The sequence below is a fragment of the Salvelinus fontinalis genome, chromosome 21, assembly GCF_029448725.1.
Source record: "Salvelinus fontinalis isolate EN_2023a chromosome 21, ASM2944872v1, whole genome shotgun sequence".
Classification (NCBI taxonomy): Eukaryota; Metazoa; Chordata; class Actinopteri; order Salmoniformes; family Salmonidae; genus Salvelinus; species Salvelinus fontinalis.
In genome coordinates this window covers 1,585,741-1,612,401 of record NC_074685.1, presented here as the reverse complement: position 1 = coordinate 1,612,401, position 26,661 = coordinate 1,585,741, and the positions used below count along the sequence as shown (strand labels likewise).

Below are 26,661 nucleotides of genomic sequence, written 5' to 3'. Positions count from 1 at the left end.
ACAGAATAATAAGCAGAATAATGGTTACACACAGAATAATGGTTATATACAGAATAATGGTTATATACAAAATAATGGTTATATACAGAATAATAAGCAGAATAATGGTTATATACAGAATAATGGTTATATACAGACTAATAAGCAGAATAATGGTTATATACAGACTAATAAGCAGAATAATGGTTATATACAGACTAATAAGCAGAATAATGGTTATATACAGAATAATGGTTATACACAGAATAATGGTTATATAGAAAACAATATGCATAATAATGGTTATATACAGAATAATAAGCAGAATAATGGTTAAATACAGAATAATGGTTATATACAGAATAATAAGCAGAATAATGATTATATACAGAAAAATGGTTATATACAGAATAATATGCATAATAATGATTATATACAGAATAATGGTTATATACAGAATAATGATTATATACAGAATAATGATTATATACAGAATAATGGTTATATACGGAATAATGGTTATACAGGAAAATAATATGCATAATAATGGTTATATACAGAATAATGGTTATATACAGAATAATGATTATATACAGAATAATGATTATATACAGAATAATGGTTATATACAGAATAATGGTTATATACAGAATAATGGTTATATACAGAATAATGGTTATATACAGAATAATGGTTATATACAGAATAATGGTTATACAGAAAAAAAAATGCATAATAATGGTTATATACAGAATAATGGTTAAATACAGAATAATGGTTAAATACAGAATAATGGTTATATACAGAATAAGAAGCATAACAAGATGGTGCCAGAGGGGAGGGCTGCCGTCTTATCGACTCTTATCCAACCATGCTATTTTGGTTGTTTTTTCGCGGTGTTCGTAACTTGTTTTGTACATAATGTTGTTGCTACCGTCTCTTATGACCGAAAAGAGCTTCTGGACATCAGAACTGCGATTACTCAAATTGGACGAGGAGTTCTTCTTCAATGAGTCGGACGCGAGGGATATACTACAGACACCCGACCAGGCCCAGATCCCTGTGATTCGCTGGAAAAGGAAATGTAGGTTTCGCGGAAAGAGATCAGGATACCTTGTGAGGATCAGGCGACGAGTGGCTAATCTGCCCTTGCCTTCCGTTCTGCTAGCTAACGTTCATACCACCACAGACCGATGCTGGCACTAAAACCGCACTCAATGAGCTGTATTCCACCGTAAGCAAACAGGAAAATGCTCATCCAGAGGCGGCGCTCCTAGTGGCCGGGGACTTTGATGCAGGGAAACTTAAATCAGTTTTACCTCATTTCTGTCAGCATGTTATATGTGCAACCAGAGGGAAAACAATTCTAGACCACCTTTACTCCACACACAGAGATGCGTACAAAGCTCTCCCTTGCCCTCCATTTGGCAAATCTGACCATAATTCTATCCTCCTGATTCCTGGTTACAAGCAACAACAAAAAAGTGGTCAGATGAAGTAGAAGCTAAACTACAGGGCTGTTTTGCTATCACAGACTGGAACATGTTCCGGGATTATTCCCATGGCATTGAGGAGTACACCACATCAGTCACTGGCTTTATCAATAAGTGCATCGAGGACGTCGTCCACACAGTGACTGTACATACATACTCCAACCAGAAGCCATGGATTACAGGCAACATTCACACTGAGCTAAAGGGTAGAGCTGCTGCTTTCAAGGAGCGGGACTCTAACCAGGGAGTTTATAAGAAATCCCGCTATGCCCTCCGACGAACCATCAAACAGGCAAAGTGTCAATACAGGACTAAGATCGAATCGTACTACACCGGCTCCGATGCTCATCGGATGTGGCAGGGCAAGCAAACTATTACACACTACAAGGGGAAGCACAGCTGAGAGCTGCCAAGTGACATGAGCCTACCAGACGAGCTAAATAACTTCTATGCTCGCTTCGAGGCAAGTAAAACTGAAACATGCATGATAGCATCAGCTGTTCCGGACGACTGTGTGATCACGCTCTCCACAGCCGATGTGAGTAAGACCTTTAAACAGGTCAACATTGTCAAGGCCACAGGGCCAGACGGGTTACCAGGATGTGTGCTCCTGGCATGAGCTGAACAACTAGAAAGTGTCTTGACTGACATTTTCAACCGCTCCCTTTCTGAGTCTGTAATACCAATGTTTCAAGCAGACCACCATAGTCCCTGTGCCCAAGAACACTAAGGTAACCTGCATAAATAACTACCGACCTGGAGCACTCACATCTGTAGCCATGAAATGCTTTGAAAGGCTGGTCATGGCTCACATCAACACCATTATCCCAGAAACCCTAGGCCCACTCCAGTCTGCATACCGCACCAACAGATCCACAGATGATGCAATCTCTATTGCACTCCACACTGCCCTTTCCCACCTGGACAAAAGGAACACCTATGTGAGAATGCTGTTCATTGACTACAGCTCAGCATTCAACACCATAGTGCCCTCAAAGCTCATCACTAAGCTAAGGACCCTGGAACTAAACACCTCCCTCTGCAACTGGATCCTGGACTTCCTGACAGGCCGCCCCCAGGTGGTAAGGGTAGGTAACAACACATCCGCCAAGCTGATCCTCAACACAGGGGCCCCTCAGGGGTGCGTGCCCAGTCCCCTCCTGTATTCCCTGTTCACTCATGACTGCATGGCCAGACATGACTCCCACACCATCATTAAGTTTGCTGATGACACAACAGTGGTAGGCCTGATCACCGACAACGATGAGACAGCCTATAGGGAGGGGTCAGAGACCTGGCCGTGTGGTGCCAGGTCAACAACCTTTCCCTCAACGTGATCAAGACAAGGGAAATGATTGTGGACTACAGGAAAAGGAGGACCGAGCACGCCCCCATTCTCATCGACAGGGCTGCAGTGGAGCAGGTTGAGAGCTTCACGTTCCTTGGTGTCCACGTCACCAACAAACTAACATGGTCCAAGCGCACCAAGACATTCGTGAAGAGGGCATGCTGACAAAACCTCTTCCCCCTCAGAACACTGAAAAGATTTGGCATGGATCCTCAGATCCTCAAAAGGTTTTACAGCTGCGCCATCGAGAGCATCCTGACGGGTTGCATCACTGCCTGGTATGGCAACTACTCAGCCTCCGACCGCAAGGCAAACAGAGTGTAGTGCGTACAGCCCAGTACATCACCGAGGCCAAGCTTCCGGCCATCCAGGACCTCTATACCAGCCGGTGTCAGAGGAAGGCCCTAAAAACTGTCAAAGACTCCAGCCACCCTAGTCATAGACTGTTCTCTCTGCTACCGCACGGCAAGCGGTACCGGAGCACCAAGTCTAGGTCCAAGAGGCTTCTAAACAGCTTCTACCCACAAGCCATAAGACTCCTGAACAGCTAATCAAATGGCTACCCAGACTATTTGCTACTTTCTGTTATTATCTATGCATAGTCACTGTAATAACTCTACCTACATGTACAATTACCTCGACACCGGTGCCCCCGCACATTGACACATTGACTCTGTACCGGTACCCCCTGTAAATCATTGTAAGGGGATTGCACCAATTTGTAAGTCGCTCTGGATAAGAGCGTCTGCTAAATGACTTAAATGTAAATGTAAATGTAAATAGCCTCCACATTGACTCTGTACCGGTACCCCCTGTATATAGCCTCCACATTGACTCTGTAGCGGTACCCCCTGTATATAGCCTCCACATTGACTCTGTAGCGGTACCCCCTGTATATAGCCTCCACATTGACTCTGTACCAGTACCCCCCGTATATAGCCTCCACATTGACTCTGTACCGTAACACCCTGTATATAGCCTCCACTTTGACTCTGTACCGTAACACCCTGTATATAGCCTCCACATTGACTCTGTACCGGTACCCCCTGTAAATAGCCTCCACATTGACTCTGTACCAGTACCCCCTGTAAATAGCCTCCACATTGACTCTGTACCGTAACACCCTGTATATAGCCTCCACATTGACTCTGTACCGGTACCCCCTGTATATAGCCTCCACATTGACTCTGTACCGTAACACCCTGTATATAGCCTCCACATTGTCTCTGTACCGGTACCCCCTGTATATAGCCTCCACATTGACTCTGTACCGGTACCCCCTGTATATAGCCTCCACATTGACTCTGTACCGTAACACCCTGTATATAGCCTCCACATTGACTCTGTACCGGTACCCCCTGTATATAGCCTCCACATTGACTCTGTACCGTAACACCCTGTATATAGCCTCCACATTGACTCTGTACCGGTACCCCCTGTATATAGCCTCCACATTGACTCTGTACCGTAACACCCTGTATATAGCCTCCACATTGACTCTTTACCAGTACACCCTGTACATAGCCCCGTTATTGTTATTTACTGCTGCTATTTAATTATTTGTTATTCTTATCTTACATTTTTAAGGTATTTTCTTAAAACTGCATTGTTGGTTAAGGGCTTGTAAGTAAGCATTTCACTGTAAGGTCTACACCTGTTGTATTCAGCGCATGTGACAAATAAAATAGGATTTTGAACAATGGTTATACACAGAATAATAATTTGGAAAACCAAGGATTGATTGAAGGGCTATAGGACGGATAAAGGATATGACTCATTCATGTCAGCAGGTATATTAATAAAAAATAGAAAATGCTACATTTAAATGATTTATTCCATAGGAAGGGTTGTGATTTCAGGCATCATATTTCATTGTATTTTGTTAACGGCACATTATGAGTAATGCCATGTGTGTTTTGTCTTGTGTCAGTCCATCGGCTTGTTCGCTAGTCTGTGTGTGTTCTTCTGAGTGGGAGGCATGGCAACCATCTTGCAACGGAATGTTGACATTTGATGACTTACTTCTTCTGTCAACAAAGAGAAGCTATTTCTTTATCCTTTATCCTCCATCTCATTCCTAGCCCACAGACTGAAGACTATTATATGGGTAATGTTGGGTTGTAAACCCACAGACTGAAGACTACTGTATGGGTAATGTTGGGTTGTAAACCCACAGACTGAAGACTACTGTATGGGTAATGTTGGGTTGTAAACCCACAGACTGAAGACTACTGTATGGGTAATGTTGGGTTGTAAGCCCACAGACTGAAGACTACTGTATGGGTAATGTTGGGTTGTAAGCCCACAGACTGAAGACTACTGTATGGGTAATGTTGGGTTGTAAGCCCACAGACTGAAGACTACTGTATAGGTAATGTTGGGTTGTAAGCCCACAGACTGAAGACTACTGTATGGGTAATGTTGGGTTGTAAGCCCACAGACTGAAGACTACTGTATGGGTACTGTGAGTGCAGAGTGGGTTTTCCACAATACATCTTGTAACCCAAACCAATGGTTGCTCTGAAAGTGTCTGGACACATGGTAGAATGAGGTAAAATATGTTGTTGTTGGTGTGTACTACATTTAAAGGGGATTTTGACTTCAGATTTAATAATGATAGAAATTATTTATTTTTTGACTCTGCAGGTTTTACGTCAATAATAATGTTGCTATTTATAGCACATACAGTTAATTCAGAAAGTATTCAGACCCCTTGACTTTTTCCACATTTTATTACGTTACAGTCTTATTCTAAAATGGATTAAATTGTTTTTTTCCCGTCATTAATCTTCACACAACACCCCATAATGACAAAGCAAAAACAGGTTTTTAGAAATGTTTGCAAATGTATTACAAATAAAAAAACATTTACATAAGTATTCAGATCCTTTACTCAGTACTTTGTTGAAGCACCTTTGGCAGCGATTTCAGCCTTGAGTCTTCTTGGGTATGACGCTACAAGCTTGGCACACCTGTATTTGGGGAGTTTCTCCCATTCTTCTCTGCCGATCCTCTCAAGCTCTGTCAGGTTGGATGGGGAGCGTCGCTGCACAGCTATTTTCAGGTCCCTCCAGAGATGTTCGATCAGATTCAAGTCCGGGCTCTGGCTGGGCCACTCAAGGACATTCAGAGACTTGTCCCGAAGCCACTCCTGCGCTGTCTTGGCTGTGTGCTTAGGGTTGTTGTCCTGTTGGAAGGTGAACATTCGCCCCCAGTCTAAGGTCCTGAGAGCTTTAGAGCAGGTTTTTATCAAGGATCTCTCTGTACTTTGCTCCGTAGATCTTTCCCTTGATCCTGACTAGTCTCCCAGTCCCTACCGCTGAAAAACATCCCCACAGCATGATGCTGCCACCACCATGCTTCACCGTAGGGATGATGCCAGGTTTTCTCCAGGCGTGACGCTTGGCATTCAGGACAAAGAGTTCTTGTTTCTCATGATCTGAGAGTCCTTTAGGTGCCTTTTGGCAAATTCCAAGCGGGCTGTCATGTGCCTTTTACTGAGGAATGGCTTCCGTCTGGTCACTCTACCATAAAGACCTGATTGGTGGAGTGCTGCAGAGATGGTTATCCTTCTGGAAGGTTCTCCCATCTCCACAGAGGAACTCTGGAGCTCTATCAGAGTGACCATCGGGTTCTTGGTCACCTCCCTGACCAAGGCCCTTCTCCCCAGATTGCTCAGTTTGACCGTGCGGCCAGCTCTAGAAAGTCTTGGTGGTTCCAAACTTCTTCCATTGAAGAATGATGGAGTCCACTGTGTCCTTGGGGACCTTCAATGCTGCAGAAATGTTTTGGTACCCTTCCTCAGATCTGTGCCTCGACACAATCCTGTCTCGGAGCTCTACGGACAATTCCTTCGACCTCATGGCTTTGTTTTTGCTCTGACATGCACTGTCAACTGTAGGACCTTACATAGACAGGCGTGTGCCTTTCCAAATCATGTCCAATCAATTGAATTTAGCACAGGTGGACTCCAATCAAGTTGTAAAAACATCTCAAGGATGATCAATGGAAACAGGAAGCACCTGAGCTCAATTTGGAGTCTCATAGCAAAGGGTCTGAATACTTATGTCAATAAGGTGTTTCTATTTTTTAAATAAATTAGCAAAAATTCTAAAAACCTGTTTTCACTCTGTCATTATGGGGTATTGTGATGTCATTATGGGGTATTGTGATGTCATTATGGGGTATTGTGTGTAGATTTATATGAAAAAAATGAATAAGGCCGTAACGTAACAAAATGTGGAAAAAGTCAAAGGGTCTGAATACTTTCCGAATGCATTGTAGAAATGCTTGACTTGCATGAAACAAATGATATAAACATGCAGAAAACCTTAACAAGACACAGGCACGCACGCACGCACACACTCACACTAGTCATATAGGGTCTGTTATAAGTTTATAAGTTGAGACTTACCTAAGACAAGTGCACTTGTCTGTTCTACCTCACCCAAGATCACCTGCATCGCATCTTCATCTCTCTCTCTCTGTAGGATCATTCCTACGTATGACTACTAACATATTCTCTCTCTTCTTCTTCTCATCCTACCCTGTCTCTCTGTGTTTTCCCTCCCTCCCTCCCTCCCTCCCTCCCTCCCTCCCTCCCTCCCTCCCTCCCTCCCTCCCTCCCTCCCTCCTCCCTCTCTCTATCCCTCCCTCCCTCCCTCTCTCTCCCTTTCTCCCTCCCTCCCTCCCTCCTTCCTTCCCTCCCTCCCCTCCCTCCCTCCCCCCCTCCCTCCCTCCCTCCCTCCCTCCCCTCTCTCCTAAAGCGTGCAAAAGAAAAGAACAAGACCCAAGCAAGGAAAGGAACAATACACCAAAGAAATCGCGCCTGGTTTTTACTGACCTGCAGCGTCGCACCCTGCTGGCCATCTTCAAGGAGAACAAGCGTCCGTCCAAAGAGATGCAGATGACCATCTCTCAGCAGCTGGGACTGGAACTCACCACCGTTAGTAACTTCTTCATGAACGCCCGCAGGCGCAGCCTGGACAAATGGATGGACGAGGGGAGTCCGGGAGGAGCCTCTACAGCATCCAGCTCTTGTACCAAAGTGTGATCGATGGGGGGGTGGGGGTGGGGGGGGGGGTTATGGTTGGGGTGAGGGGCTGAGAGGGGAGGGGGCGCTTCGCAGCACCACTGGAAAACCAAAACGTTTTACATTTTGCTTTTTGAGGATGAGTTAAAAAGGAAAGGGGCTGTTTACTGGCTGATTTAGCAAAAATAAATCAGATTCATTTATAAAACATTGATGAAGCACTATAGGGTAATCCCACCCCTCTTTGCACACTGCCTGAATGACACCACCAGTCCAAGGCTATTCATGACTAATGTCTATCTATAGCTTTATTAGAATGAAACACAATTAATCTGCTCTATTCTAGTTTTTTATAATGTCACTAAAAACATTAGCCCAAAAACCAAAGACCAAGTATAATATGCTAACATATATATTATGTAAATGATCTATATGTAATATTGGATTGAAACCACAGGGTTAGCTAACCCACCAAAGACACAGAATGTCCTAGCAATCTCCCGGTAAAGGACTTCTTTGAGATCGTCATATAGAATATTTATATTAAGAAATAAAACGTTTAGCTCCAAATACCTAGTATTATCTCCAATGACGGAGACAAGTTCTGATATGTTTCGGATGAATGTTGTTGACACAAGTCCAGGTCAAAGAAAATGCCAAAAGCAGAAAATACTGACTATATACAGGTAATGATCTTACCCCTTGTCAATGGAATAATAATTAGTTTTATATCCATGTTTAGCCAGCTTTACAATTTAGTTGTGCAATCCTTTCCCCGGGAACTGAGAACAGAGGGCAGAGAAATCCTGTATAGACGTGGTCTACCTCTAGTTAGCCCGCTATTTCCCTGGTCCCCCCCCCCCCCCAGAAAACCCGGTTGGAAGTTCCCGGAATCAGGAGGGAATTAGCAGGAATTCCGGAACCCTCCACCCAGGATTTCTGGGAAAACCTGAGAATTTTGAGAAATGAACCCTGGTGTGATTTCATAACTTGAGAACAGACCAATAGACGACAGGTAGAGAGAGGAATGACATTAGAGAGGATGGTTGAAACGTCATCAACATCATCTGAGAATTTTCTGAGGGGAGAGGGAGGTTTAGCACTTAGAGACCTTTCCACAGCCAGCTACTGGCAAGGATGCAAGCACAACACATGACCAACACACACACGACCGACACACACACACACACACACACACACACACACACACACACACACACACACACACACACACACACACAGACACACACACACACACCATTGACTCTTTACAGTGTAAAGAAAATACTACACGTAGCTCTCTCTCAACATATGTAGTGGTCTGTGAAGTATGTGAGCACAATCTTGAAGCACATTTTATTTTAAATAGAACTGGAGCTGCAGCTCAATGTAGAATGTTCTTCACATATTAGAAAACTCAGGATGCCATTTCTAAACAGAGGCTGAAGAACACTGACAACTACTACTACTATACTACTACTACTAATACTACAACTACTACAACTACTACTAATACTACAACTACTACAGCTACTACTACTAATACTACGACTATACTACTGCCACTACTATACTACTACCACTAATACTACACCTACTACTAATACTACAACTACTACTAATACTACTACAAATACTACAACTACTACAACTAATACTAATACTACAACTACTACTATACTACCCACTCTTGCACACACACAGTATAGTACTATCCTCTATATAGTATAATCACTACAAACCACACATGTCCAAATAAACACCAAGTAGGACAGTAGGCCACAACCCCGAGGAGCCATTTCCCCTGTTTCCTAACTTTGTATTATAGAAGCTTTCTGGTAAGACTAAAGTTATTATTCTACCCTGGCATAACATGGTTTATTATAACACAGTAACCATCAATTCTATTTTAATGACAATATCAATCAACTCCTCTAACCCCCACTAGTCTCCACTACCTCCACTAACCTCCACTAGTCTCCACTAGTCTCCACTAACCCCCACTAGTCTCCACTAGTCTCCACTAGTCTCCACTAGTCTCCACTAACCCCCACTAGTCTCCACTAGTCTCCACTAACCCCCACTAGTCTCCACTAGTCTCCACTAACCCCCACTAGTCTCCACTAACCTCCACTAGACTCCACTAGTCTCCACTAACCTCCACTAGACTCCACTCGTCTCCTCTAAACTCCACTAGACTCCACTAGTCTCCTCTAACCTCCACTAACCTCCACTAGTCTCCACTAACCTCCACTAGTCTCCACTAACCTCCACCAGTTTCCACTAACATCCAATAACCTCCACTAGCCTCCACTAGTCTCCACTATTCTCCACAAGACTCCACTAGTCTCCACTAGCCTATACTAACCTCCACTAGTCTCCACTAGTATCCACTAGCTTATTCTAACCTCCACTAGTCCCAACTAGTCTCAACTTGTCTCCACTAGTCTCCACTAGCCTATATTAACCTCCACTAGTCTCCAATAGCCTATATTAACCTCCACTAGTCTCCACTAACCTCTACTAACCTCCACTATTCTCCACTAGAATCCACTAACCTCCACTAGCCTCTACTAGCCTCCACTAACCTCCACTAGTCTCCACTAACCTCCACTAGCCTCTACTAATCTCCACTAGTCTCCACTAACCTCCACTAAGCTCTACTAGTCTCCACTAACCGCCACTAAGCTCTACTAGTCTCCACTGGACTCTACTAGTCTTGTAGAGGCAACACCCTGGGCGCCAGGCTAAGAAAGAAACAAACCAGGAAGAGTGTGTCTGTGCCCCAAATGGCACCCCCAAATGGCACCCTATTCCCTATATAGTGTATTACTTTTAGTGCACTATGTAGGGAATAGGGTGCGATTTGGGACGCAGTCCCCCGGACGTCTGCTTCTTAACTGCTGTGCTGATACTCCACCTGTCTGGTACACCAATGATTATTATATACACCTGCGTGTGTTGAGGACTCCACTCAACACAGTAGCAATGATTCATTATATTACACATTCTGTAAATATATACAAACCTCCTACTTTTCAAGTCAACCCCATACATAAAGATCTTTAGAGTTCAATCATGTCAAACTCGTCTATCCTTCTATCAGCCGTCGATCAAACAACCAAAGCAAAAAAGTCCGGTAAGCAGCCCCTTGTCCAGTAGAACACAGGCTTCTCGTGATACAGAAGTGAGCCAAAGGCTTGACGGACCACAAATGGACACTTGAGACTTTTTTTCTATTTATTGACAAATCAAAACCAAAGAAACTTTTTTCTGCACCTGTTCTACAACAAAACTGTTCTAAAGAGGAAGATAATTATAAATGTGAGCAGCGATGATGACGATGATGAAGAGGAAGAGGAGGAGGACAGACATCAGGGGGAACGGAGAAGTAGCTTTGTTCTGTTCTGATTGGTCAGGACATTTTAAGGGGGAAGCAGGATGTGACTGAAAGGGTTTAAAACACGTGTGTGGGGGGGGGGAAACTACGTCGCTGAGACAGCTGTCTCCTACGGCAGAACGACGTGTCTCTGAAAGTTGGAAGGTTGTCTTTAACGTGTGCCTATGCAGTTTTTCAAGAAAAATGGAAAAGAACAACGAAAACCTCATCAGCTACAAAACCAAAGATTCATAATTATTCCTACAGAAGTTTTCCTCCAAAAACGTTTATTTTCCTGACAATGTCGACCATACATAAAGCCACATACGTATACATGCATGCATACTGTATAGCTAGCACTACCCAGTACATGGGTAGTATGTATATTAGTATGTAGTATGTATATTAGTATGTAGTATGTATATTAGGACATGTACGTATGATTTTAAGGGTACGCTCCTTCTTCAACATGACACTGTGTGATTCAGTAGGTATGATACATCCTCTCCATCACTCCCTTTCACTGGACACTGACTACCTCGGGTTCTCCGTCTGTCCACTCCACTAGGGAACATCATGCCCGGAGGATTCAGGTGTATCTGTCACTGCAGTCTGTAGAGAAACATGATTCTGTGAAACTATGTGAAACTACAGTACACACCAAAGATAACTGGTGTACAGCACAACCCCATTCCTTCCGGTTCCACTAACTGCCGTGCTGTTGTACTCAGACTCACATGGTGGTAGACTACACACATCTCTGTCTGTCGAGCTGTCTCTATCTTTCATCTATTCACCTCACGCTCCAGTCCACTGCTGAATCACAGCGTCCGTGTTAGTGAAGGAGGGTACAGTAGGGGACAGAGGGGTTGGGTGCTCATAGGCACATCCTGTATGACTTCAGTTCTTTTTGGGGAAAACAAAACTCTACTACTCCACACGTTCACAATAAGCAAAACCAAAAATACAAAACAGACTAGTAGTTCAACCTTTTGAGAGAAACTGCTCAAATATCGGTCAAATAGCTTTATCCTTTTCTAGTTGTCTCTCTGTGAGGCTTCTAGTACAAAGATGCTCCGCCACGGCCCTAGCCCTCTTGGTCCTGGTCCTAGCCCTGGTCCTAGCCCTCTTGGTCCTGGTCCTAGCCCTGGTCTTGAGGCTCGGAGCCTGGTGGAGTCCACTTTCATACTCAGTCTGGTCTTGAGGAACATGTACCAACCATGGGTATGAAACTAAAATCCAAAGAGGTTTTCATTGCTTGTCTTTAGTGCTTACGTTTGTTTGCCAATGCCTAATGTACAATTATGTTGTCTTTCCTAGGTTTATGTAATATATGATTTTATTTATGTAATTTATAAATGTTTTAATTAATTGAGAATTCATTTAAATTGCCAAATCTCACTTGGAACCCTTTTACCCTGATACGTTTGCCAAAGTTTACATTGTTTGTCTTGTTTTTTGTTGTTGATGATACTGTCGAACTATTTATGAGGTGTGTTAGTACACATGATAGTTTTTTAACTTAATTATTTAATGTTATTTAATTAGATGTAATTTTTTGGGGGGATGAATATTTATGGGTATTTAAGAGAGTTAGAGAATCAAAGATGCAGTGCTTATGTCCTACCCACGTTAATTTATTATATTAGTAAGTTTACTTTAAAAAGCAACAGAGGGTGTTCAATTGTTTTGTGAATAATGACAGAACAATGTTTTTTTTAATTTAGTAATGTCAGGGTAGTTGTAATAATGAATGTCGCCATTATATTATTATAAACACATTTAGTTAAATCTTTTTCCCGAATATAGATTTTTTTCCATTAACTTCATTCTTCCTGATGAAAACAATCGGTTGTTTTAAAAGATAATGAATGAGCACTGCATTGTATTTTTCCTTCTGTGATTTATTATTAATTCATTTATTTTGTTTTTCATTTGCGAGACCTTTGCATTCTTTTGTTTACCAGTGATGGACGAGCAATGAATTTCAGACTGATGTTTGTGCCACTGATAGGGGAGGGTCACACGTTGATTGAGACAAGTCAGACTCACCAAAGATAACTGGAACACTTGAGAGGTTGGTCGTTGTTTCACTTGATAGAGAAGGAAAACAGAGGATTCCCTTAAACTAGCTGCTTCCAAGACTGACTTGTGTAAAAAAAAAAAAACGATTTCTATTTCTATAGTGAGAACCAAAGAGGCTACCTCACTGACCTTTCCATTTGTCATTTTAATCGTGTTGATGAAACCAAAGATACCAAAGATTTGTTTTCTGTAGTACGGTCTGCGCTTGGCCCATGCTTTCATTTTGATATTATCTCTCTCTCTCTTTCTCCTTCCCTCTCCATTCTCCTTCCCTCTCCATTCTCCTTCCATCTCCTTTCTCCTTCCCTCTCTCTTTCTCCTTCCCTCTCCTTTCTCCTTCCCTCTCCATTCTCATTCCCTCTCCTTTCTCCTTCCCTCTCCATTCTCCTTCCCTCTCCTTTCTCCTTCCCTCTCCATTCTCCTTCCCTCTCCTTCCCCCTTCCCTCTCCTTTCTCCTTCCCTCTCCTTTCTCCTTCCCTCTCCTTTCTCCTTCCCTCTCCTTTCCCCTTCCCTCTCCTTTCTCCCTCTCTCCTTTCTCTTCCCTCTCCTTTCTCCTTCCCTCTCCTTTCTCTTGCTCTCTCCAACACATGCCTTCTCCTCTCCTTTCCCCTTCCCTCTCCTTTCTCCTTCCCTCTCCATTCTCCTTCCCTCTCCTTTCCCCTTCCCTCTCCTTTCCCCTTCCCTCTCCTTTCTCCTTCCCTCCCCTTTCCTCTCCATTCTCCTTCCCTCTCCTTTCCCCTTCCCTCTCCTTTCTCCTTCCCTCTCCATTCTCCTTCCCTCTCCTTTCCCCTTCCCTCTCCTTTCTCCTTCCCTCTCCATTCTCCTTCCCTCTCCTTTCCCCTTCCCTCTCCTTTCTCATTCCCTCTCCTTTCTCCTTCCCTCTCCTTTCTCCTTCCCTCTCCTTTCCCCTTCCCTCTCCTTTCTCCCTCTCTCTCCTTTCTCTTCCCTCTCCTTTCTCCTTCCCTCTCCTTTCTCTTGCTCTCTCCAACACATGCCTTCTCCTCCCCTTTCCCCTTCCCTCTCCTTTCTCCTTCCCTCTCCATTCTCCTTCCCTCTCCTTTCCCCTTCCCTCTCCTTTCTCCTTCCCTCTCCTTTCTCCTTCCCTCTCCTTTCGCCTTCCCTCTCCTTTCCCCTTCCCTCTCCTTTCTCCCTCTCTCTCCTTTCTCTTCCCTCTCCTTTCTCCTTCCCTCTCCTTTCTCCTTCCCTCTCCTTTCTCCTTCCCTCTCCTTTCGCCTTCCCTCTCCTTTCCCCTTCCCTCTCCTTTCTCCCTCTCTCTCCTTTCTCTTCCCTCTCCTTTCTCCTTCCCTCTCCTTTCTCTTGCTCTCTCCAACACATGCCTTCTCCTCCCCTAAAATAATAGGGACGAAGGGGGAAGTGTTAGGGTTAGGGAAGGTGAGGGTGTGTGTTAGGGTTGGGTAAGGTGAGGGTGTGTGTTAGGGTTAGGGTTGGGGAAGGTGAGGGTGTGTGTTAGGCTTAGGGTTGGGGAAGGTGAGGGTGTGTGTTAGGGGTTTCAGAAAGCCCTTCACCAGATTACAGTACACATTGTGTCCAAACCACACATTGAGTTGTTGAGACAAACCCCCAAGTCAACGCCATCTTTACACTGAAGCATTGAGACAACCTAGAGGCTGGATAAAATACATCCACATACTTTATATAAAGAACATATATATATACTAATATAATTCCCAGATATCTAGGGATTAACTTTTCTCCTTGATTTCTTTTTTTATATATTTTTTTATATGTAACGATCAAACAAGCAGTGCCGGGAAAAACAAACGTTTTTAGAAATCTACAAACACAGGAGAGTCAGAATGATTGGCCCCCCCCCAAAAAACACAGTGTCCATCTCATCAAACTGACATTATAGAATCTGTATTTTTACTAGTGCCTGTGCAAAGTAGGCTACAGTCCATACATTTGAAAATGCTTCCCTCAATCCGCCCCAAGTATCACTCCTTAACAATCAGACTTAATGGAAATAAAGCAATGGACAATATACTGTAAATGGACTTCAAAAACCACAATCCTCCTCCCTGCCTATTGGTCCAGTGCAACGTTGTGATTTAAACCAAACCAAACCAAAGAAACCTCAACACAAAGAAACCAAAAGGCACTGGTGAAAAGCCTCTCTGAAAGACACATAACCCTGATACATTCTGGTTCAAACAAAACAGAACAGCTGTAATCGTTATAATAGCAGTAGTGTACTCCTTGGGACTAATGCTGTGTTCGTAACCAAGCGGGAGGTGGGAATATGCCAGTTGTGAAGTCGTAAATACCAGTTGGATGTATTCACGTGCTTTGAACTCGTTGAGAAACGCAGATTGGTCAACAAGCTACTTAACCCATGAACTAAAAGTACAGCTATCATGCTCGTTAACAAATTATAGTGTTCACAAACCATATGAATAGATAGCTTTTTATAAATAATATTTTGTTGTTGCATTTAACTGCTGGAAATGCTGTTATAGAGGCCAGTCTCTTAGTAGGGAGCCACTGGGGCTCCCGAGTGGCGCAGTGGTCTAAGGCACTGCATCTCAGTGCTAGAGGCATCACTACAGACACCCTGGTTCAAATCCAGGCTGTATCACAACCGACTGTGATTGAGGGTCCCATAGGGGCGGCGCACAATTGTCCCAGCGTCGTCCGGGTTTGCACGGTGTAGGCCGTCATTGTAAATAAGAATTTGTTCTTAACTGACTTGCCTGGTTAAATAAAGGATAAATACATTTATATATACATTAAAATACATTAAAGGATAAATACATTTATACATTTATCCTAGGTGATGTCAAAGGTCAGCATGTGGGAGAAGTGGGAGGGATGAGTTTCCCACTAGTAATTACCAGTTGGAGGGGTCTTCAATGGGATTTTTCCCAGTTACATGTGAGAAATTCCTACTTCCCACTTGGTTATGGAACACATCATTATACTCATCTAGCTCCTGTTTGGAAAGGTAATATGGAGTTGAAATGAGAGAGAGAGAGAAATAATGTTGGATCTAGTGGGAACTTGGGACCATTGTCATTTATGAAAGTACGGGAGTTCATCACATGTTGCCACGTTCATCTATGTGTAGCCTATACGAATTAGCATATAATACATTATACAAATACACTTAAGATATGGGAGTGGCAACAGTTGATGTGAGACTCCTGGAACCATAGGACAGTACTGACCAATGAATTCTCTCTCTAGAGCTGATATGATAGGCTTTTAGGCCTATATTACTAATAGGGATAGAGGCCTATATTACTAATAGGGTTAAAGGCCTATATTACTAATAGGGTTAAAGGCCTATATTACTAATAGGGTTAAAGGCCTATATTCAGCCAGCTATATTACTTTTCCACTGGGGCTGCTTTAACAAAGACGTAAACAGCGCTTTTGTTGCAAAGTATGAGATAACCATGGGACGAGTGCCTTGCTTGAACCAAAGAAAAGTGTAGACCTCTCTGTACTTACCTCAGCTTCTAGCCGGCCGTCACGTTGTTGACTAGTGGACAATGTATTAGTCCGGCTCTGTGGTGCTTTGCAATGCAATCACTAAGCAAAGAACTAAGAGAAATGATACCAAAGGCTTTCCAAATATATCTGTTTCCTCTCCTCTTCTTATTCTACCAAATGGTTGCAAAGCTTTACATTTCTTTTTTTTTTAATGAAAAATGAAAAAGTTGTGGCATGTTAACAGCGCAGACCGTGCTCTCCTCAATGTTCTCAGATATACCTCAGAGATACTAGTGGTTAGGGTAATGTTATTCTAGCGTATGTAATAAATTATTATTTTGGTAACTGTGACTTTACGAGACAAACCAAAAAAAAAAAAATTTATACATTTTAAGTTGTGATTTCTGTAATAGTTGAAGAGGTGCGCTTACCAAAAACAAATGCTTGTCTTTTTGTGGTTTGAGTTTTTAATTGTTTCTGGTTTTATTTTTTGTTGTTGGAGTGGCTCCGGTTACTCACTCAGCTTTCTGGAATGAGGATAGTTGCAGATTAAGCCTACAGTTTACATGTTACAATGTAAAAAAAAAAAGACAAAAAAAAAAGACAAAAAACTCCCCCTTGTTCTTCTGTTCTAGTTTCTGACCACCATTTTGTAAATGTTTCCTTCTTTGTCTTATGGCATAGTTTCTGACCACCATTTTGTAAATGTTTCCTTCTTTGTCTTATGGCATAGTTTCTGACCACCATTTTGTAAATGTTTCCTTCTTTGTCTTATGACCTAGTTTCTGACCACCATTTTGTAAATGTTTCCTTCTTTGTCTTATGACCTATTCTTCTGTGTTGAAGTGTAGCATTATGTTTAGCAACTGCCAAACAACAGTGCTATAGCCCAGATTTTATGCATGAGTATATTTACAATTAGCTAGCAGTGTAATGCATTGTGACTTCATTACTTTTTAAGTTCAGAATCCGTACCACTCTATGGGCTGCATGTGGTTGCTGAGAGTGTGGCTCAGTTGTGTATATATTGGCCCTCCACTGTCATAGTGCACCCTCTGGGTAATAAGTGAATTAGCTGAAGGGTCCGTATTCCCGAGTAGAAGGTTATGAACACAAGGCTAACTGTTAACATACTGCACAAGGCTAGCACAAGGCTAGCACAAGGCTAACTGTTAACATACTGCACAAGAGTGACAGATGAGATAGAAATAGAATGAGTAAAAATAAAATAAAACTGTTCTGAGGCCTATTTGAGACAGTAGTCCACAACTTTGACATAGCCTTCGTATAGTAACTTACACAGCGCAGAATTTGACATCGATGGACAAACCATGTAGTATTTAATCAACCACAATAGACCTGAAAACACAGTACAATAAATAACCTTTCAAAGAATATTAGTGAAAAGGCCTCAACTTAATGATGTCACAGAAGGTACTGTGCCTGACAATCTATGCCTCTCTTATACCTTCCACTTAGCTAACAAATTAAACCCTATTATGAGACAGCAGCACTCAATCAGTGTCTGATGAAAATACAACAAATGAGTTTAGGATGAAGTGATTGTACAGTACTCTGGTCCTCACTGGGTTAATCATTTATAATAAATTTAAAAAAAACACACATAAAGAGAACTATGGCAACGCCACTAGCCTGTGAAGGGTCAGACGGTCTGACGACCACAGGGGGTTAGAGGTTAGAGGTCAGAGGTCAGTGTGACGATAACCAAATTAAACTCGATGAATCAAATCACTCATTCATTTAGTAGAAGATGAGAATATTGAAAAATAACTTTTCACTTTGATTCATCAATTTTACTCTCCACAGTTGGATTCTCTTTATGTATCTATGCTTGACGGAACATAACATACTGTACATTGGCTCAGTAAGGGTCTTATATAAGCCCTTTCACACAACTGAGCCGAGCCGAACCGAACTGAACCGAGCTGTACTGACCTGGTTTGTTCAGGTCGGCATGATAGTGTGAAAAGGCTACTTAGAGAGGAGTGTGTTTAAACCAAAATGCAAGGGGTGGTGTTACAATCTGATGATATCAGTAAATTACACCTGGAAAGGATGACCTCACAGGAAGTGGTTGAGAAGCCTGGTTCCAGATCTGTTTGTGACACCCACCATAGGCGTTAGATATACAGCACAAACAGATCTGGGATCAGGCTAGACTGTGTGGTAGTGGTTGAATATTCTAAGCAAAAGCTTCATTCCAAAGATGAAAACGAAGCCAATATTGCTGTCTATCCCAAAGAAATACATTTACCATTTTCTGTAGATTTTTTACTGATTTGTTTCTGTTGATGTTTTTGTTTTTTGTAAAAGAAAAACATGATTTTTTTTTCTTTTGTTTCTTTTCATTAGTTGGAACACAAATGGGAGCTGGTATTAAAAGTATGGTGTTGTAATGGAATCGTATGGATAACCTATTGATAAGCAATTCAATTATGATCAAAATGAAGGAAATATTCAGAGTTAATGTTGTTTCGCTTACCCTGTCTATGTAAAGACAAAATAAATCCTGTCTGTGTAAAGACAAAATAAACCCTGTCTGTGTAAAGACAAATACATTTGTCCTCATGACTTGAAAACCAAAAAAAAATGTATTTTTCAGATGAAAATGATTGTATACATGTTTTTGTTCCATGTCTCAAATAGACTGAAATGTTGTAGTTCTGCAATGTATTTCTTAAAACAAGGAGGGAAAATAAGACCATTTAAAATAATTAATTAGTTTTCTTTCTTTCCTTTAAATTGAATCCTTTTGAACAAAGGGATAGTAACAGCGTATCGGGCCTGAACCGCTGGGCCACCGTAGAACCAGGAAACTGCTTTCAAACACACATCATTCACTTCACCTGTGTCAATGAGACCACAGCATTTATAATAATTTGGTGCCGTGACACTGACAGATTGCTGGGTAGTGAGCGTCCTACTACTGCCTAATATTGCTAGAAGTGATGTCTGTGGTGAGAACTAAAGACTAGAGTCAGTGATCTCAAATCCACACCTCCTTTGAAACAGTGTGTTCTAATGTAAAAGCAACAACTAATGTGTAGCATAAATGTGCATTGACAGGGTAATATTTTGTTATATACATAAATCTTTATTTTACCAGGTAAGACTGAGATGAGTCGATGTGATGAATACCAATACCAACAACAACAAAAAAGATAACACTTACATACATTATGGCTAAATCCCCGAGCTGACAAGGTACAGATCTGTCGTTCTGCCCCCTGAACAAGGCAGTTAACCCACTGTTCCCCGGTAGACCGTCATTGAAAATAAGAATTTGTTCTTAACTGACTTGCCTAGTTAAATAAAGGTAAAACATTTAAATAAATAAAAATCATATGGAACCAGTCTGGAAGGTAAGAGTACAGCTATTGTCACATTAACCTACAGATACTCATTATTAACCTACAGATACACATTATTACAGATACACATTATTAACCTACAGATACACATTATTACAGATACACATTATTAACCTACAGATACACATTATTACAGATACACATTATTAACCTACAGATACACATTATTACAGATATACATTATTAACCTACAGATACACATCATTACAGATACACATTATTAACCTACAGATACACATCATTAACCTACAGATACTCATTATTAACCTACAGATACACATTATTAACCTACAGATACACATTATTACAGATACACATCATTAACCTACAGATACTCATTATTAACCTACAGATACACATTATTAACCTACAGATACACATTATTACAGATACACATCATTAACCTACAGATACACATCATTAACCTACAGATACTCATTATTAACCTACAGATACACATTATTACAGATACACATCATTAACCTACAGATACACATCATTAACCTACAGATACTCATTATTAACCTACAGATACACATTATTAACCTACAGATACACATTATTACAGATACACATCATTAACCTACAGATACTCATTATTAACCTACAGATACACATTATTACAGATATACATTATTAACCTACAGATACTCATTATTAACCTACAGATACACATTATAAACCTACAGATACACATTATTACAGATACACATCATTAACCTACAGATACACATCATTAACCTACAGATACTCATTATTAACCTACAGATACTCATTATTAACCTACAGATACTCATTATTAACCTACAGATACACATCATTAACCTACAGATACACATCATTAACCTACAGATACTCATTATTAACCTACAGATACACATCATTAACCTACAGATACACATCATTAACCTACAGATACACATCATTAACCTACAGATACTCATTATTAACCTACAGATACACATTATTACAGATACACAATATTAACCTACAGATACACATCATTACAGATACACATCATTAACCTACAGATACTCATTATTAACCTACAGATACACATTATTACAGATACACATTATTACAGATACACATTATTACAGATACACATCATTACAGATACACAATATTAACCTACAGATACACATCATTACAGATACACATTATTACAGATACACAATATTACAGATACACATTATTAACCTACAGATACACATCATTACAGATACACATTATTACAGATACACAATATTACAGATACACATTATTACAGATACACATTATTACAGATACACATCATTACAGATACACATTATTACAGATACACATTATTACAGATACACATTATTACAGATACTCATTATTACAGATACTCATTATTAACCTACAGATACACATTATTACAGATACACATTATTACAGATACACATCATTACAGATACACAATATTAACCTACAGATACACATCATTACAGATACACATTATTACAGATACACAATATTACAGATACACATTATTAACCTACAGATACACATCATTACAGATACACATTATTACAGATACACATTATTACAGATACACATTATTACAGATACACATCATTACAGATACACATTATTACAGATACACATTATTAACCTACAGATACACATCATTACAGATACACATTATTAACCTACAGATACTCATTATTAACCTACAGATACTCATTATTAACCTACAGATACACATTATTACAGATACACATCATTAACCTACAGATACACATCATTACAGATACACATCATTACAGATACACATTATTACAGATACTCATTATTACAGATACACATTATTACAGATACTCATTATTACAGATACTCATTATTAACCTACAGATACACATTATTACAGATACACATTATTAACCTACAGATACACATTATTACAGATACACATCATTAACCTACAGATACTCATTATTAACCTACAGATACACATTATTACAGATACACATTATTACAGATACACATTATTAACCTACAGATACACATTATTACAGATACACATCATTACAGATACACATTATTACAGATACTCATTATTACAGATACTCATTATTAACCTACAGATACACATTATTACAGATACACATTATTAACCTACAGATACACATTATTAACCTACAGATACACATTATTACAGATACACATTATTACAGATACACATTATTACAGATACACATTATTACAGATACACATTATTACAGATACACATTATTACAGATACACATTATTAACCTACAGATACACATTATTAACCTACAGATACACATTATTAACCTACAGATACACATTATTACAGATACACATTATTAACCTACAGATACTCATTATTAACCTACAGATACTCATTATTAACCTACAGATACACATTATTACAGATACACATCATTAACCTACAGATACACATTATTACAGATACACATTATTACAGATACACATTATTACAGATACACATTATTACAGATACACATTATTACAGATACACATTATTAACCTACAGATACACATTATTAACCTACAGATACACATTATTAACCTACAGATACACATTATTACAGATACACATTATTAACCTACAGATACTCATTATTAACCTACAGATACTCATTATTAACCTACAGATACACATTATTACAGATACACATCATTAACCTACAGATACACATTATTACAGATACACATTATTACAGATACACATTATTAACCTACAGATACACATTATTACAGATACACATCATTAACCTACAGATACACATTATTACAGATACACATTATTAACCTACAGATACACATTATTACAGATACACATCATTAACCTACAGATACTCATTATTAACCTACAGATACACATTATTACAGATACACATCATTACAGATACACATCATTACAGATACACATTATTACAGATACACATTATTACAGATACACATCATTAACCTACAGATACACATTATTACAGATACTCATTATTACAGATACACATCATTAACCTACAGATACACATTATTACAGATACACATTATTACAGATACTCATTATTAACCTACAGATACACATTATTACAGATACACATTATTAACCTACAGATACACATTATTACAGATACACATTATTAAACTACAGATACTCATTACATTAACCTAGGTTTTAACTCCAACCCTGTTCCTGGAGAGAAACCTTCCTGTAGGTTTAAACACCAACCCTGTTCCTGGAGAGCTACCATCCTGTAGGTTTTCACTCCAACCCTAATATAGTGCACCTGATTCTAATAATTAGCTGGTTGGTAAACTGAACCAGGTTAGTTACAACTGGGGTTGAAGTTAAAACCTACAGGAGGGTTTCTCTCCAGGAACAGGGTTGGAGTTAAAACCTACAGGAGGGAATCTCTCCAGGAACAGGGTTGGTGTTTAAACCTACAGGAGGGTATCTCTCCTGGAACAGGGTTGGAGTTAATACCTACAGGAGGGTCTCTCTCCAGGAACAGGGTTGGAGTTAATACCTACAGGAGGGTTTCTCTCCAGGAACAGGGTTGGAGTTAAAACCTACAGGAGGGTTTCTCTCCAGGAACAGGGTTGGAGTTAAAACCTACAGGAGGGTTTCTCTCCAGGAACAGGGTTGGAGTTAATACCTACAGGAGGGTTTCTCTCCAGGAACAGGGTTGGAGTTAAAACCTACAGGAGGGTTTCTCTCCAGGAACAGGGTTGGAGTTAAAACCTACAGGAGGGTATCTCTCCAGGAACAGGGTTGGAGTTAAAACCTACAGGAGGGTATCACTCCAGCAACATTGTTGGAGTTAAAACCTACAGGAGGGTATCTCTCCAGGAACAGCATCTCTCCAGGAATGGGGTTGGCGTTAAAAGTGACTTACAGTCGTGTGCATAGATTTTATATATGGGTAGTCCTGGGAATCAAACCTTCTCCCTATATCTCTCTCTCTCGCTCTCACCCCTCTCCCTACCGCACCTGCTGTCTCGACCTCTGAATACTCAACTATGAAAAGCCAACTGACATGTCCTCCTGAGGTACTGGACCCGTTGCACCGTCTACAACCACTGATTATTATTTGACCCTGTTGGTCATCTACGAACATTTGAACATCTTGAAGAACGATCTGGCCTTAAATGGCCATGTAATTCTTATAATCTCCACCCGGCACAGCCAGAAAAGGACTGGCCACCCCCCAGAGCCTGGTTCCTCTTTAGGTTTCTTCCTAGGTTCCTGCTTTTCAAGGGAGTTTTTCCTAGCCACCGTGCTTCTACACCTGCATTGCTTGCAGTTACAGGCTGGGTTTCTGTGTAAGCACTTTGTGTCATCTGTTGATGTAATATAATAATATATTCTATTTTGCAGACGCTTTTATGAGCAAAGATTGTATATATGGGTAGTCCTGGGAATCAAACCCACTGTCATGGTGCTGTAAACACCATGCTCGACCAACAGACGACTACATAAAAAGGGATTTATAAATACATTTGACTGATTGATCTGCATTGAACCATGCTATTTTATTTGTCTCTACGCACACACACACACACACACACACACAACATGCAAACACCCACACATTCATACTGACTCTATACCCACTTCTATACAAGCATCATATACGCTGCTGCTACTCTGTTGTCCTGATGTCTAGTCACCTTCCCCCTATACATATCTACCTCCATCACTCCAGTATCCCTGTCCCCTTCCCCCTATACATATCTACCTCCATCACTCCAGTATCCCTGTCCCCTTCCCCCTATACATATCTACTTCCATCACTCCAGTATCCCTGTCCCCTTCCCCCTATACATATCTACCTCCATCACTCCAGTATCCCTGTCCCCTATACATATCTACCTCCATCACTCCAGTATCCCTGTCCCCTATACATATCTACCTCCATTACTCCAGTATCCCTGTCCCCTATACATATCTACCTCCATCACTCCAGTATCCCTGTCCCCTTCCCCCTATACATATCTACCTCCATCACTCCAGTATCCCTGTCCCCTATACATATCTACCTCCATCACTCCAGTATCCCTGTCCCCTTCCCCCTATACATATCTACCTCCCTCACCCCAGTATCCCTGTCCCCTTCCCCCTATACATATCTACCTCTATCACTCCAGTATCCCTGCACATTGTTAATATGGTACTGACCCTGTATATAGTATACTGACCCTGTATATAGCTTACCTACTTTCTCGTGTTCTTCTGAATTCAATGTATTGTGTTGTTCTACTTGACTTTGTTATTGATTACTGCATTGTTGGGAAAGAGCAATCAAGAAAAGGCATTACACTATACTAGCGCACGTGACAAAAACTTGAGAAAACATTTAACAAATGCATCCAACATTTATTTTCAAATAACATATTAAATGAAATGTCTACATATGTACCGATACATCCATCACAGTAACTGAGCAAAATGTTAGCCCTGCCTACTTCCTCCACGTTGGCGCAGTCAAAGAAGGATCCAACAGTCTCCGATCAAGAGGCTCCGAACTAGTGTAACAGTATAACTTTAAACCGTCCCCTCGCCCCGACCCGGGCGCGAACCAGGGACCCTCTGCACACATCAATAACAGGTGACGTAACTGATTGAAATGCTACTAGCGCGCACCCGCTAACTAGCTAGCCATTTCACATCCGTTACTACACTAGCAACATCCCTCCTCCGCTATTCACCGTCACAAAAACAAAATCCCAAAAAAACGTTGTAACAATTAGAGAAGCCAGTTCTCTGTTCACAGTTTGGGAGGCAGTTCCATTGTTAACTCTTTATATGGACCAATCCCCTTACGGTTTCCAAGGCTACACACGCTCCTAAATCTGGACGATCAACAGAGATACTAGCATCTGTTGAAGACTATGGAAGTCCTATTGAATACTGGTACAATATACATACACCAATTGGACGCTTGTGTCTCTGCGTCAAGAGTGATGGTGAGTCCAGTGATGATGAACCCACTTCAAATAGTACAGAGGATAGGTTCTTAACTCTGGTACAGGTGGTTTATGTGCAGCTCTGCATCAGAAAGCCAAAACTAAAAAGGGTGTTGAAATGTGCAGCTCTGCATCAGAAAGCTCTGGACCAGAGCTAGACCCTTGTTGCATAAAAAGGTGTCGGATGTTATTACATACATTCAATCTGTCACGAAGAATCCAAAAATGAAACATGCACGAAATGCATGTCTGGCAGGTCTTCTCCCTGTTATAACTCCTTAAAATCTCATCTCTCCCTCTCCTCCCCTACTCGGCCGGGCCCACCAACCCGTTTCCTCCAATCCCACCTTCAGTCAATTCACTCTGGCCTGGACACTCATTCTCTCATTTCATTCCTCCTCACCTCTCAGTACCCCGCTGCTGAACACACTTCCTCCTCATCCACCTGTCGTCCCCCGCCCCCCCCGCCAGCCAAACTGTACACCCTCCTCTCTTCACCCCCTCCCCTCAAGAAATCA

At 41.0% G+C, this 26,661-nt stretch overlaps 1 protein-coding gene across 5 annotated transcripts in view; it reads left to right on the top strand.

Moving 5' to 3' along the window:
* The window catches only part of LOC129818041 (one cut domain family member 2-like), a 58,677-nt gene that overhangs the window by 25,857 nt on the left and 6,159 nt on the right, over nt 1–26,661 (top strand). For 2 of the 5 annotated variants that reach the window (XM_055873566.1, XM_055873565.1), the window contains one exon: nt 7,587–7,877. The exons of 1 other annotated variant lie outside the window; for it this stretch is intronic. In XM_055873566.1, the coding sequence (XP_055729541.1) occupies nt 7,587–7,873 (287 nt within the window). In that variant the 3' untranslated portion in view covers nt 7,874–7,877. Of the gene's footprint in view, nt 1–7,586; nt 7,878–26,661 lie in introns of those variants that run through there. 2 more of the 5 variants (XR_008753888.1, XM_055873568.1) reach the window with 2 other exon arrangements.